The 14,628-nt window shown below is 37.8% G+C and overlaps 1 protein-coding gene across 4 annotated transcripts in view; it reads right to left on the bottom strand.

Annotated features, from left to right (window-relative positions):
• Positions 1 to 14,628, bottom strand: part of GNPTAB (N-acetylglucosamine-1-phosphate transferase subunits alpha and beta) — a 78,157-nt gene that overhangs the window by 31,520 nt on the left and 32,009 nt on the right. For 2 of the 4 annotated variants that reach the window (XM_057486463.1, XM_036891163.2), the window contains exons 3-7: positions 9,602 to 9,721; positions 8,507 to 8,548; positions 7,314 to 7,519; positions 2,046 to 2,110; positions 1,657 to 1,791 (exon numbers count right to left, since the gene is read on the bottom strand). In XM_057486463.1, the coding sequence (XP_057342446.1) occupies positions 1,657 to 1,791; positions 2,046 to 2,110; positions 7,314 to 7,519; positions 8,507 to 8,548; positions 9,602 to 9,721 (568 nt within the window). Of the gene's footprint in view, positions 1 to 1,656; positions 1,792 to 2,045; positions 2,111 to 2,554; positions 2,762 to 7,313; positions 7,520 to 8,506; positions 8,549 to 9,601; positions 9,722 to 14,628 lie in introns of those variants that run through there. The other 2 variants (XM_036891167.2, XM_057486464.1) reach the window with 2 other exon arrangements.

The raw sequence follows: 14,628 nt of genomic DNA, 5'->3' as shown, positions 1-14,628 counted from the left end.
CAATGGAATATTACTCGAACATGAGAAAGGAGGATATCCTGCCATTTGCAACAACATGGATGGATCTTGAGCACATTATGTTAAGTGAGGTAAGTCAGCCAGAGAAAGACAAACACTGTATGATATCACTTATACGGGAATCTAAAAAAGTCCTATTTGTAAAAACAGAGTAAAATGATAGTTGTCAAGGGATGGAATGGAAGCTTAAGACTGATGGTGCTTAATGCTATGAACCTGCAATAAGTAGTTAATAGGCCACAGTGATCTAATGCACAGTATAATGAGTGTAGACAACAATACTGTACAATAATTATACAATGTGATAAATATCGCTTAATGGCAATCATCACAATATATATAAATGTATCAAAGTGACACACTGTAAACCTCAAATTTATACAATCAAATTTATACAAATTTATAAATGACAAATTTATATGTCAGATTTATTCAATTAAAAAAAACTCAGGGGGAAGGAAGAATTTCTATTTTTAAATAACTGCAGATTAAGAAAAATTTAACCCTTACCTAGTTGGGCACTGCCATTATTTCCAGGTACCGTAACAAAAGTTACGGAGAAAAATACAAAAAAAAGAAAAATATATAAATGTCACATTACCTCATATTATAAAGGTAATACAGTGTATCTTAAAACAGTGAAACCTTTATAGGGAGAAAGAAACCAGTTAAAGGGAACTTTAAAGGGAGTATAAAGAACATGGTCAAGGGAGGAACGAAGTAAGAACCCCACCACCACCTCCATCTCCACGCTTTCACCTCCAAATTGTTAGAGGAGAAGTGTCAGGAAGCTGGACACTGAGGTAGCACTTAAAGAACATACTTTTGTAAAATCAAGAAAACAACAGTCTAACAAATTCTGAATCCAGAACTTTATGCCTTCTATTCTAAGAGAAAGGACATTCATGTTTTACAACCTGGAATGTTTCCGATAGAACAGGCATCTTGACATGAGGCCAAAAGGAAAGTACACCCATGTGATAAGGGAAATGGCTCTAAAAACAATAAACGTTAAGAAAAAGGCATGTCACGGGGCAGCTCCCAAAGTCAACTCTAACACATGGCATCTACGGTCAGCGGCAAAGAGGTAGTGCACATAAATCCTAAATACATTAATGGCTCAATTAGCTATTAATGAATAAAGGTTTCACTTTATCAAACATTCCATATATCTGAAATATATTCTCTTTATGAGTGAAACCTCTTAATAAATATGCAAGTTGGAGTCTGTGTATACTCACTATATGTATGATTTCCCCCATCGCCTCCTTCCATGCTTTCAATTCCTTACACTAGAAGTTTCATCAAGGCTTTTTGTCTTGCCCACTGCTATATTCTCAGCAGGTGTAACTACTGACACATAGCAAAAGCTCATTTGTTAGACAAATGAATCCAGCTTCTATCTGGGAAACCAGAAAACAAAACTAAGACTCTTAGAATTTTGCCCAAATTAAAAGTAAGGAGTGAGGGTCTTCTATAAATAAAGACCTGTCCATTCTCATGATAGCATATTGTAGCAGAACAGAAAGTCTCTTTTGCTTCTTATTATTGTCAGCTATACTGTAATGAAATGCACTATAAGAGTTGTGTGTTAAATGAGATATGCTATACCGATTCCTCTATTTTCTATGCTCTTACCAGTTTTATTTTAGAAGAAAGATTGTCTGGCAGTTTGGTTCTGAGTTGATTTGTTTCCTTGAATGTCAGTGGAAATCCACTCAGGAAAGCCAAATCTTGCATTAGCACTAACCCAGGTACTTCTTTATCTGTTGTCTAAAATAAGGGAGAGAAACAGACTCACTTTCCACATAACAAGGCTAGTGAAAACATAAGCTGAGAACACTAGTAAAGATCTATTGTATCATGCAAGAATAAGAAGGGTGAGACTACTTAAATCAACATTCGTACCAGTAAGCCAGCCTCACAGAAATAGTAAATATTATAAAATTCTCAAAGTAAAATAGCTTTATCACTCATGCTTCTATTTTAATCTACTGCAAAAACACAATTAACTTAAACTAACATACCAAATAGCCCCTCCAAACTGTCTGTTTGCTGTTTCCTTTAGGCATTCCAGTGTGGGCATCTTCAACTACAATACAGAATACAATAAACAAGAAATTTTTAATGAATACCTAACTATGGTATCTACCAGAACACTACAAAGCATTTTGAGAGCTGTTAAAGTAGTGTAATACATCATCTCAGAAAGAAAAGGTAGTCGAGGGAGACACAATTAATCCATCCAACAAAAGGGGAACAACATTAGTCAGTGTACGGTTAAATGTTAAATTTTGCAATACCAAATGAGATTCATGCAGGCAGCAGAAATGGAGGACTGACAGAAATCACAGATGTAAGAGCAAACACTGACATTTAATTTAAAAAAAATTTGTTTGACTAGAGCAAAATATTTTGGAGTGGTGAGTACTAGGAAAAAAGGATCACCAAAAGAAAGGGGCCCACGAACGCCAGGCCAGTGGCATTTAGGTAACAGCAGGGAGCCACTGTAAATCTGAGGGTTCCTTAAGAATACCTAAGCTCCATCAGGTAGTGCTGACTAAGACCGATGAGGTGGGGGAGATGACACAGCCCAACTGGGAGACCGCTTTAAAGTGATGTGGACAAATGAGATCAGCGAACCATCTGCTGAACTTGTTGCTGACATTCGGGGAACATGGAAAACAGGAGAGGTTAAAAGGCTGTAATTCTGATCTTCAACATAGCACAGAAAGCAAGTCCTGCAAATTACTGGCTAGCATGATGGACATCAACCCTGGGCAAGAGACTCAAATGTACCATAAAAATATGCTTGGTGAAAACTGGAGAAAGCAAGCCTTCACAGTATGCTGTTTATATTTAAAGGAAGTGCTTAGTGCTAAGAGTGTGAGTTCATTATGAATAAATTTATCAGATACATACCTCTGTCTGTCTGTCTCCCCACTGACATGGTGGGTTCTACACCCATGGATCAGAGAACTCTAATAGATGCAGTTTATCTAGTTGTACACAACCTCAGGGCAGCTAAATACATCTCATTTCATATTTATGGATATAACAGACACATACAGGCTAGATCTTAATTTGGGTAGATTGTAACCAATCTGACCAGAGAGTATATAATTACAAAGCTACAGTCAACCTAGAGAGAGGTCTGCTAGAGGCTCAGTCTTGCTCAACAATCCATCAAGGTTTTGGAAGAGACAGAAGGTATGCTTATGTAATATGTGGACATACACAAGGCTGATAGAGAAGCTATTATCCTGGGTAACAGATTGATGGACCCTCAAAGTCATTATTTGGAGTGACAAGTCAAATCTAGCAAAATAAAATCTCCAACAAACAAAGGTAAGATCTTTAACCTAGCACCAAAAACCAACTACACAAGCATAAATTAAGATATCTGAGCATTGGCGCATATAAATTTTTTTAACACCATTTAGGACTTTTCGTCAACAGCAAGTTCAGTGTGAATCAACAATGTGCTGTGCATGACTGGTTTCCACTGCGGTCCTGTGCTTTTCAACAGGAGTAGAGAGCTCAGAGTAGGAAAGGTGATATTCCCAATACCAACCAAGGCCTTTTGCACTGGCAAGTCCACTTACCTGAATCACTCCTTCCCCATATATTCATGATGTTGGCTCTCTCATCTTCTGCAAATTTTCCCTCAAAAATCACCCTCTCTCAACATATAAAGAATGGAGGAGGAGGAATAAGAAGGGAGACAGATAAAGAATGACCAGACAGTGTTTAAAATAGCTCAATAAGTTTGAGTTAAGTTAGACAGTAAGATATTAAAGAAGCTAACCTTGAACCTTTGGCAACCACAAATCTAAAGCCTGCAATGGCAATAAGTACATATCTTTCAATAATCACCCTAAATGTAAATGGACTGAATGCACCAATCAAAAGACAGAATAATAGAATGGATAAAAAAGCAAGACCCATCTCTATGCTGCTTACAAGAGACTCACTTCAAACCCAAAGACTATAGGAACAAAGAAAGGCTGAAGTAACAAAACAGCAGCAGAATCATAGAACCTAAGAATGGACTAACAGTTACCAAAGGGAAAGGGACTGGGGAGAAAGGGAGGGAAGGGAGGGATAAGGGTGGGGAAAAAGAAAGGGGGCATTACGATTAGCATGTATAATGTGGGGGGGGGGCCATGGGGAGGGCTGTGCAACACAGAGAAGACAAGTAGTGATTCTATAGCATCTTACTACGCTGATGGACAGTGACTGTAATGGGGTATGTGGGGGGGATTTGGTGAAGGGGGGACCCTAGTAAACATAATATTCTTCATGTAATTGCAGATTAATGACAACAAAATTAATTTTTTTTAAAAATCACCCTCTCGGTGAGTCTGCCCCTACCACCAAATTTCCCCTGCTCAATTTTTCTCCACAGCACTTATCTCCCACAAACTATGCAGTTTACTTATATGTTGTTTATTGTCTGTCTCTCTGCCAAGATATAAACTCGGTGAGCGCAGAAAGCTTTGCCTGTCTGCTCACTGCTGCACCTTCAGCACTAAGAAGAGTAAGTACCTGGCTTATAGTTTGCATTCAATAAATAATGAATGAATGAACAGTTCCGTTCTCTTCGCAGAATGAACAACAGTGAAATAGAATGTTCATTTCCAGCAGACACACTTTAAAAGTAATAGAAACTAAAGCTCATCATGAGAAGAACAAAAATGAAAAGAACTGTCACATGGGAAGGGGATTACACTGGTTCTGTAGTACACCAAGGGGCACAAATTTTAAAAGTGTCAGAAAGCTTATAAGCAAGCCCTTTGTAATTCCTTGTAAGTCTATACAGTCCAGAGGTAAGATGAATTGTCTCAAGAGAACATCCACTTAAGAGGATAAGCTTGACTGGATAAACCCCTTTGCTGAGGAAGCGCAGGCTGGCCTGTAGGACTGATGGAGTGCTGTCCAGCTAACAGACTCCGGGACACAAGTGAAGGGGCCGAGTCATCAGAAGAGGGGCAGAAATGACACAGTTCAGATGGGAAAAAAGTCAATAAATATCGATGATTAACTGCAAAGAGGTTAAATGAAGCATCAAATGTGGCTACAAATTTTTTAATCTAGATGAAGGGTTGGCAGCCCATGGCCAAATCTAGCCACTGCCTATTTTATTTTAGTATGGCCCCAAGCTAAGAACACTTTGGCTATTTTTAAATGATTAAACGTTTAATGCTTAGGTAAATACCTACACATTATCTGCCATTTTGCCTCTTGGCCCTCAAATCCTAAAATATTTACTACCTAGTCTTTTAAGAGAGAATTTGGCATTCCCTGATCCAGATGACTGAGAATGATAATGAGTGAATTTGTGGCCTACGAGAAATGTAACCTCCATGAAGGTGGGGCTGTGTCTTTTTTGTTCTCTGCTATTTCCCTGGTACTTAGAAAAACCACCAACTCAGAACAGCAAGCAGCTCAACAAATCTTCACTGAGTGAATGGATATGAGAAGGAGGACAGTCAAATAGAAACTCTAGTAGGAATTCAAAAACAGTGTTTGAAAGACTATAGTACAGCTTTTATTTATGGCAATGTTTTACAATCTTTTAAGTCTGCTCTGTTATAAAATTAGTAGGGAAAAATCCAAGATTCTCTCTATAGATGTTATAACTGGGTTGTAATTATTAACATAATGTCATTTCTTTTTCTTTCCAAGTGAAATCAAAGTACCTTAATTTAAAGAAATCCTAATTTAGAAACAAACAGGTAAATTTAGCCACACAGTAAATTAGATAATTTCTTATAATTTGTCAAAGATTATCCCGTTACTTTCCCTATAGATTTAAAATATAACTTCAATAGAAAAATATAACTTATCTATAAAAAATTGCTCAGAAATAAATCTATAGTGTGAAAGAGAGATACATTTCAATTTCCTTTCCAATTACACATAACTTATCAAGTACCTGGCAGTGAGCACTCTGTTAGACATCCGCTCAGGACACAAACTGGTGAGCAATAAGGTTTCTGCTCAATAAAGAAATTAGCTAATAGCACCATCAACTCCTGTGCAATTAAAAACCAAGTTGTTAGTTAGGTCCCAAGTACTACTGGGGTGTAGAAAGGTTAAAATAAATAAAATTATTGGGAATGTACTAGTCTGGGATCTTCCTGGAGATAGAACTTGAGATGGGGTTGGAAAGGCATGTGTGGGAGGGGTTTGGGCTGGGATGGGCTGGGATGGGCTGGGAGAGGCATGTGTGACACTGGCAGCTTCAAGAAGATGCAAGGAAGGCAGGGACGTGAGGATCAATGGGCAGAATCAAAGCAGTCAATGCTGATCCTAAATACCAGGAAGAGAGTTTGTTGCTATGTGAAAAACAAATATATTACTGCTACTATATTTGTCTCCCCAAAAAGGGAGTGAATTGATAAAATCAGAGTTTTCTGATTTATTTATAGCTGTGTGCTGGACAGACTGGAGAAGAACTATACAGGTAGGCAGAGCAGCGAGGTGTCTATTACTGGCGCCTGTGTGAAGGAGTTCAGTCTGGTATAGAAGAAATGAGAAGAGTAAGAAGGTAAAAATCTAAGAATCACTTGTGAAAAAAAGCAAGTAACTGCATGGGGTTAATTATTAGTTATGAAGCTAAAAATTAGGACCAGGTCAAGGAAGGTAACAGAGATTTAAGCTGGGAGCTAGGACATTGAAAGACTGGGAACTTGAGACTAGGACTCAATGTTATAAAGGGAACATGACAGTTTTCATTTCACACAAGTGAAAAACAGAACCTGCAAGAAAAGATACTCAGTGCAGAGGAAGAATAAGAGGCAAGAAGCTAGAGAAGGTGACACAGGCATGGGACTCAAGAGCTCAGTGGCCAGGAGGGAGGATGGGAATCTCTAAAGATGCAGGTGTAGTTTCAATTCTATGATATGGCCACATTGTGCAACCAGCAGTTAATTAGAATACTCTAGGTATCTGTCCAAAATGCAGAAAACCTTGCTGAGGAGTTACATGGTAAATAACAGTAATAATAAGCCTCCAGAATAACTCAAAGCCAAAAGAATAATTTAAGTGTGAGTACCAGGTTCAAGGTCCTGACCAGAGCACAGAAAGACAAGTGTATTACAAGGGGTAAAATACAGGCCATCTCCTTCTGGGGTTAGGGCTCCAATACAATGGCAGCTCTTCTGCTTCTGTCTTTATGTTTTTAGTTCATCAAGCATTTCGTTAAAACTGAATTTCTGTTTGATTCAGAATTTTGTTATTCAAACATCCAACGATAACATGATTTTTAAACAACAACAAAAAGATCTTACCACTCTTAGCACTGTCGAAAACAACAACTGAGACATTAGTGGAAGGGTTTTTTGGTTTTGCAACATTGAATATGTCACTGGCAGAATGAAAAGAAGGATAGAGAGATGGCAGGTCCTTCAGTGTGACGTTGATGGGCAGGGCTGGGTCCAGGACAAGCATTGGCACCTTAATGCAGTGGGTCAGCAAACATTCCAGCTGCTTCTCACTGGAAAGAACACCAACAAGCTCATAACTACATTCTTGAAAAATTCAATCAGCACTGAAAAGCCAGTTGGTACTACTACATTTTCCAGATGTTTTTCTATATCCTGCAAAAAATCCTAATCTTTCAATAAACAAGGGATTTTATATAAATATAAAAATTTAGTTAAGTACAGTATAAAGTTATTATTAACCAAGTGCAACTCTAAACACAGAGCTTTCAAACTCTTGTTAATAAGATTGCCACCAAAATTTACTAACTTAAAGGTATACAAAAAACTAATCATTTCATTACTATCACTTTAAAGATTATTCATAAAAATTCCAGTAAAGTCCATTATTAGGCAGACTAGAAGTAGATAAATTCTGGTTAACAGAGTGTCATCTTACCAGACACAATTTACCAATTCCAATTAGAATATAATTAAATACATCGGACAGGACACCACACTGATGCAAGCAAAAGCAAACGTGACATGGTTCTAGGATGAATTTATGAGGTATTTGTATCTGATTCTTGTCACTGGGCAATATTCCCTGCCCAAGGCCTTAAATATAAGACATAACTATGGCATCTCTTAAAGATAAGGAAATACATATTGAACACAATTCAGTGATGGATATAAATTCTGTAAAAGAAAACAATGGGCATAAGTTAGACTTTAAGTGGACCAAGCAAACAAGTATAGCAAAACAGAATAATGGAAACAACAGAGAAAATAAACTTTACCTAACCCATCCAGAAATGATAAAGCAATAGTTATCTACAACTAAACAACCAGGGTTCTCAATCAAATATGCCTCTGGCACTACAAAATTTCCCATCTAATGGACACACTTAATTTGGGGGTCCAACTAGCAGAAAAGGGACTGAACAGTGTAATGGAGTAAATACACAATACCATACAACCCAACAAAAACAAGTGAGAACCTCGAAATTTCACTTCAATCCTTCAACTTTTATCCCTGAGAGGAAAATTAAGTTGCTTACCTCTTATTAGTGGGTTCGGTTGTGTTCTTCCCAAGGATTTCTCTAATGAAAGCAAAAATATTTCATTACATATGCACAGACCAGTACTGGCCCTAAATGTAAGAGGGTTAACTTCCAACATTGGTTTTCTTGTTTACTCCACTGCAAGTCATCAGTAAATTAGGAGGGACTACAATGTTTATAATGTTTAAAATACATAATAAAAGATCAACAAATATTGTCATGAACCTCCACAGTAATCATGAAAGATTAAAATAAAAGCTTTTACATCTTATCAGTAAAACATGGCCATCAAAGTCATTTTCATGCACTGGTAAGGTCTTTGTATTTTCTACCTCAGAGAAACAGACACTTTGTTGCAGTAGAATGTGTCCAGTGACCTGCAGCTGGGGTGTACCCATAACATTTACGAAGAAATAAATGGGCAAATTCTTAGCAAATACTCCTGAGGAATCAGTGAAGTTATATCAGTTTGTGAAGGCTCCCCACAAACACACTGTACCTTTCCTAGATAAATAAAATGATCAAAATTCTGTATTAAAAAAAATTACCAAAGTTTCTAGTTCCATAGTGTACTATTTGATATTAAAGGGATATCAATTTATATCCTTTGATAATAAAGGGGTATCAATGATAAACAGAATATAGGTTTTCCTGCCTTTATCAAATGGGAAAAAGTCTGCAGGCCTGTTTTATTTTTCAAGGGAATAACAAGTCTTACTGTGAAGTTACTTTGCATAGTAATTCATTTCACGAAGACATCACACCTGGGACTCAGGCTGAACAGGAGGCCTAGGACTCCCTTGGGAGCCTCCTTGACCTTTCAGCCCCTCAGAGAGCAAGGTTCACTGAAGCACCCCAGTCATAAAAAGTCCATCTAACAAAATGAGGCCAGGATGTAGCACCAAAGTGTCTGAGTCCTCCTTAGACACCAAGAAACAAGGTTTGGATGCATGACTGCCAAAACCTTGTAATGGCATGAATCTTGAGATGCATTTATTTGAATAACATTGTGGACATCACCTTACCCTTCTGAAATGCACTGTTAACTTATATTCATAAAACTTGTTTTGTTTTTTAAAAAATCGGCTTTACCTCATTGCTTTCTGCTCCTCCTCCATCTGTTCTCTGACTTGCTGTAGCTCCTTCAGTAGTTCAAGGTCAGTACCGTTCACCCAGGTGTAAACCACATCGATGGGCATGGGCAGACAGAGCCTAGGGTGAACCCACAAGTCCTCCGGCTTATGTGCGTTCTTCCAATACATTCGGAAACAAGAGCCTAACAGGTTTTAAACTAAGAGGTAATGTTTAAAAGCCAATGAAAAGGTAATCCAATCATGATGTGTGTCACAGAATTGCAAGTTTTCAAAGTGGAGCTGGGAAACTAGTATTTGTTGAGAATCTCTTCTGTGTGTTGCATTATGCTAAACACTTTAAGTAGTTTTGCATCATGTGCTTCTTACAAATACCCTGTAAGGAGGCTACTAGTTGTTCCACTTTCAAGATTATTGGGGAGGTCTTGGACGATCAGTTTAAACTGCTCTTTCTCAGTTTAGCACATGAAGGAGCTGGGATGCAAATGAAGCCAAACATAGAAATTAGAAGATAAGGAAAATTACCGAAAGAGAGTCACCCAACAGCCCACAAAGACCTAGCACTGTTCAATGCTGCAGGGCTCCTATTCCCTGCTGCTCCCAAGCCAGCCCCCTCCCAAACCTTTTTTTCTTTTTTATGTAGCACTTGCCACCTTTCTAACATGTTAAATAATTAACTTGTTGCCTGCACTGGTACTTTAGTGTTTGCCCCGCACAATGTAAGCTCCAAAGAAGGCAGGCAACTTTCCTGTTTTGTTCAGTAAAGTACCCAGCTGATTAGAAGAGTGTCTGATGCATAAACTCTTGGTAATATTTGTTGAATGAATCAGTGATTTATATGAGACACTAGCACAGACCTTCCTGAACCTGCTTGATCTTCCCTTATTACCTTATCCTCAAAATAAGGAGTCAAGCAGGCTTTTAACTCTTGAGTGCCTTGTCTGAGCCCCATTTTTGATTCAGGTTTTATCCCTACTAAAAGCTTTCCTCCCCTTTATTTCATCAACTTTCCAAAATCCTATCCATCTTTCAGAGCCTGCTCCAGATTTACAACACAGGAGTTCACAGCGATAATGACACATGGTTTGGATGGTCTGGTTTCAAGTTTGGTCTTTGTGAAGAACTGGTACAGCTTTTTTTAAGTCCAAGGACAAAAGCTTACCCTCCTCTTGTCTTCCTCAGAGGCCAGGCATGGGACCGGGCCCAGGGCAGGATGAAGGGCTCCAAAGACTAACCACAACATCACATCTTTGCTTTTGGCTGCAATCACATTACTTAGGGGAGGGTTAATTACCTCATGGGAAAATAAATGCTCTTTGATGGATAAATCTTTCAAACTATGGAATGAAAAAAATAAATACAAGTGACAACCACTTTTAGCTGCTTAGAAGAAGTGGGTGAGGTGACTGGATGAAAGGAGTATTCATCCATTCATTGAAGCAATTTTTATTGAACACTTAGTATGTGCTAGACGCTGTACCAGGTTCTGGGGACTCAGCAGTAAATAAAATAAAACCCAGATGTATGCCTTCATAGAGCTCACATTCTAGAAAGGTGAAGACACTAAATAAACCACATAAATAAAGTCAGTCAGATGATATTAAATTTTATAGAGAAAATAAAACAGAAAATAGGGATATAAAATATATCTATGTGGGAGGTCAGTTTTAAATAGGGAGATCAGAGGTGGCCTTACAGGAAAGTGACATTTTAGCAGGGATGTGAAGGATGTAAGGAAGCCAGTCATGTGAGGGAGGAATGGTCCAGAGAAAGGGAACAAACCCCACGGAAAAACGCCCTGAGTCAGACGCCAGGTCAAGGAACTAGAGGTCTGTATGGCAGAGACAACGGGAACACAGGGAAGAGGAGATGAGAGTCAAAGAGGCACCAGGGGGCTCACAGCTTCATGGGGAAAATGAGGAGTCACCTCATACTCAGGAACATGTGATAACTAGTGGCTACCAACCTTCCTGTCAAGGTTCACGGGTGCCTGCAGAATAAAATCTAATCTTCCTAATCGGCACCTTGGGCTCTTAGACGCTGCAGCTATACACCTTTACTCAAACAGGTAGGACTTGCAGGCTTTTGTGCCTTTGAACATGACCGACCCATTCTCTGCCTAAAATATCCCTTCTCTCACGCTTCTCTTAACTGCTTCCTTCTTCCCCTGCTGCCCTCTTCCCTCCCTTCCCACGAGAATGTACTACTTAACATGAAGCTTCCACTGTACTTTGTGCTCTAAGAAATCGTTAGCACACTGAATTCTATTTGTTATGTGTGTCTACTTTCCACTAAATGCAGTGTCTAGGGGGCAGAAATGGTAACATGCTTTCTGTAGCCTGCTTCAGTCATTCTCCTCTCCCCACTGTAACATATGCAAAAGCTTCCTATCTAGGTTTTCCTACGTGCACCTGCACCAATAGTTCTCAAGCATTAGCAGCATCAGAATAGCCTGAAGGACTTGTAGAAGAGATTGCTGGGCTCCATCCTTAGAACTTCTCATTCACCAGGTCTGGAGTGGAGTCACAAAATATGTACTTCTGACTAGTTCCCAAGTAATGCCAATGCTGCTGGTCTGGAAATTTACTGAGAACTGCTGAAATATATATATATATGTAGATTACAGTTCCCATTTTTAACTTAAAAAAAAAAAAGCTTTCCCCACTAAAATGTCAGTTCTACATGAGGTCAATGAGTTCCTCCTGTTCATTACTACATGCCTAGGAATAGTGCCATGTACGTGAGTGGGGCTTAATATATAACTATTGGCTAAATCACTATTGGCTCATTCCCTCAACACATCCATCAGTCTTTTCCATTAAAAAAAAAAATTGCCTCACATTACCCACACATAAATTGTCTAAGGTCATCTTACTCCCAAATTCCCAGTCTGTGATCAGAAGAAAAATTAATTCGAAAAAAACTGCTTAAGTGACATGTTTCTAAAAGGTTTTTTAAAAGAAGGAAATAACGAACTGCACATTCCAGAGCTTTCTGATAAAAGTAATTATGTGCTATTGAAGATTTTTTAATAGAATCAAGAGATATCTATATATGTTGAGCTGAAGAAAACAATACAAGCGCAGAATGCATTTATGTACTGGCTCTTCTAATAGGGCCATATTACATGATCAATTTAATTCTCTGGTGTTAAACTGACAGCCCTGAGGAGATCATGTGATCTGCCGCAGATCAGTGAGCCAGTTGTTTCGCTATTTTTAGACTTGGTCACAGAGAGCTTGAGTCCTTTATTCTAACCACAAGACCACTATCTTACTTCCCAGATAAGAAGGAAGCCTTTGCCTTAGAGCTAAAGTCTGAATAAGTCAACTATGACTCAAAACCAAAGCCACAGTGACAGTGATACTTTTATTTTAATCAGTTTAGTTTAAGTGAATATAAACGCATTTAACAGTCCCTTGGTTCAAGTAGGTAAGAAAACACAGAACTTAAATAGTGTCTTAAAAACCAAAGAACTGAAGACACTTTATATTTAATCTATTATCTACATTTTAGAGATAGTAAAACTGAGCCCCAGGTTGACTTAACACCTCACAATTAGTAGCAGTAGATAATTCACATACTCACTTGTTACTGACACAGAGGAAGGGGATTTTTTTCCCCCATTCAGAGCAAATAACTTTAAAAAATACTTGTAGGAAAACCAGCAAAACAATAAAAACTTCCTATAAAACACTATGGCATTTTAAAATATATAAGAAGATGTGTTATTTATATATGATCCATTTACTTGTCACCACCAAAATTAGGCAATTTTGAAATAACCCCACATAAAAAATCAAACTATATTTTAGTGCAATCTAAAATTAGGAGGAGAAATATTTAACACACACACAAATTCTTCAGAAACAGAACAAGAATGTTAGATTAAAACTGCTGACCTCAATATATCAATTTTCTAAGCCAGTTTTCCTTCTAAAAGTTTTGAAGCTCCTTCAGACAGTGATTTATGCAACTGTGGGCCCATCAGCCTCAAGAATAATATAAGGCACAGTAGGTTGCATAAGTACTCAATAAATGGTTGAGTGAAAAAAAAAATCTTGGATCTCTTCTTGGGAAAATCAGCATTGTTGAAACAAAAATTAGAGAAGTAGGAAAACTTGATTTCACTAAGAATCTGTTAATGCAATAGTTCTCAAACTGTGGTCACCAGACCAGCAGCTTTGGTTATCACCAGCAGACTTGTTAGAAATTAAAATTCTCTGAGCTTTTCTGAGACCTACATACTTGGAAACTCTGGGGCTGGGGAAAAAACTGTATTTTCCCAAGCCATCCAGGAGATTCTACCCAACACTGAAGTTTGAGAACTACCACATTAAGGAAATGGTTCTCAAACTTTTTAGTCTCTGGACCTATCATGCCTTAAAAATTAAGGATCCCAAACAACTTTGTTTATAGGTCATAACTACCCATATTTGCCATATTCAAAAATACAACAGACATTTAAAACATTTATTAATACATTTTAAAACAATAAGCTCCTTAGCATGTTAACAAGAATTAACATTTTTTAAATGAAAATGACAGTATTTTCCAAAACAAAAAAAAATTTAGTGAGGAGAGGCACTGTTGCACATTTCTGCAAATCTCCTTAATGACTAATAGAAAAAAGCAAACATCTCAAATCCTCTGTATTCAATCTGTTCCCATATGTTATTTTGGTTTAAGTACATGAAGAAAACCCATGTTCACACAACTAGGTAGCTGGAAAGGGGAGCTGTAGGTTTAATAGCCTTTTCATATAATGATATCCTTCTTTGAATAAACTGCCAAAATACGTTGTAGTTTCTTAAAAATTTGTTGCAGTGTGGAATCTGAAACCAACCACATTAGTGAACTTTTTGCACTTTTACATTAAAATGCAATGGTGTTTCTTGCACTTTGAATGGCTCTTTTACCCATGCGAGATTCTGTAACATCAATGTATCAGTTATCTGGAAAATAACAACTTTCTGAGTTATGCAAATCCGTCAAAGGGTGGCACATTTCCTTAATCTTGTTACATAA

Source organism: Manis pentadactyla, chromosome 10 (assembly GCF_030020395.1).
Source record: "Manis pentadactyla isolate mManPen7 chromosome 10, mManPen7.hap1, whole genome shotgun sequence".
Lineage (NCBI taxonomy): Eukaryota > Metazoa > Chordata > Mammalia > Pholidota > Manidae > Manis > Manis pentadactyla.
The sequence above is the reverse complement of the archived record's forward strand: the minus strand, read 5'-3'. Positions and strand labels throughout refer to the sequence as shown.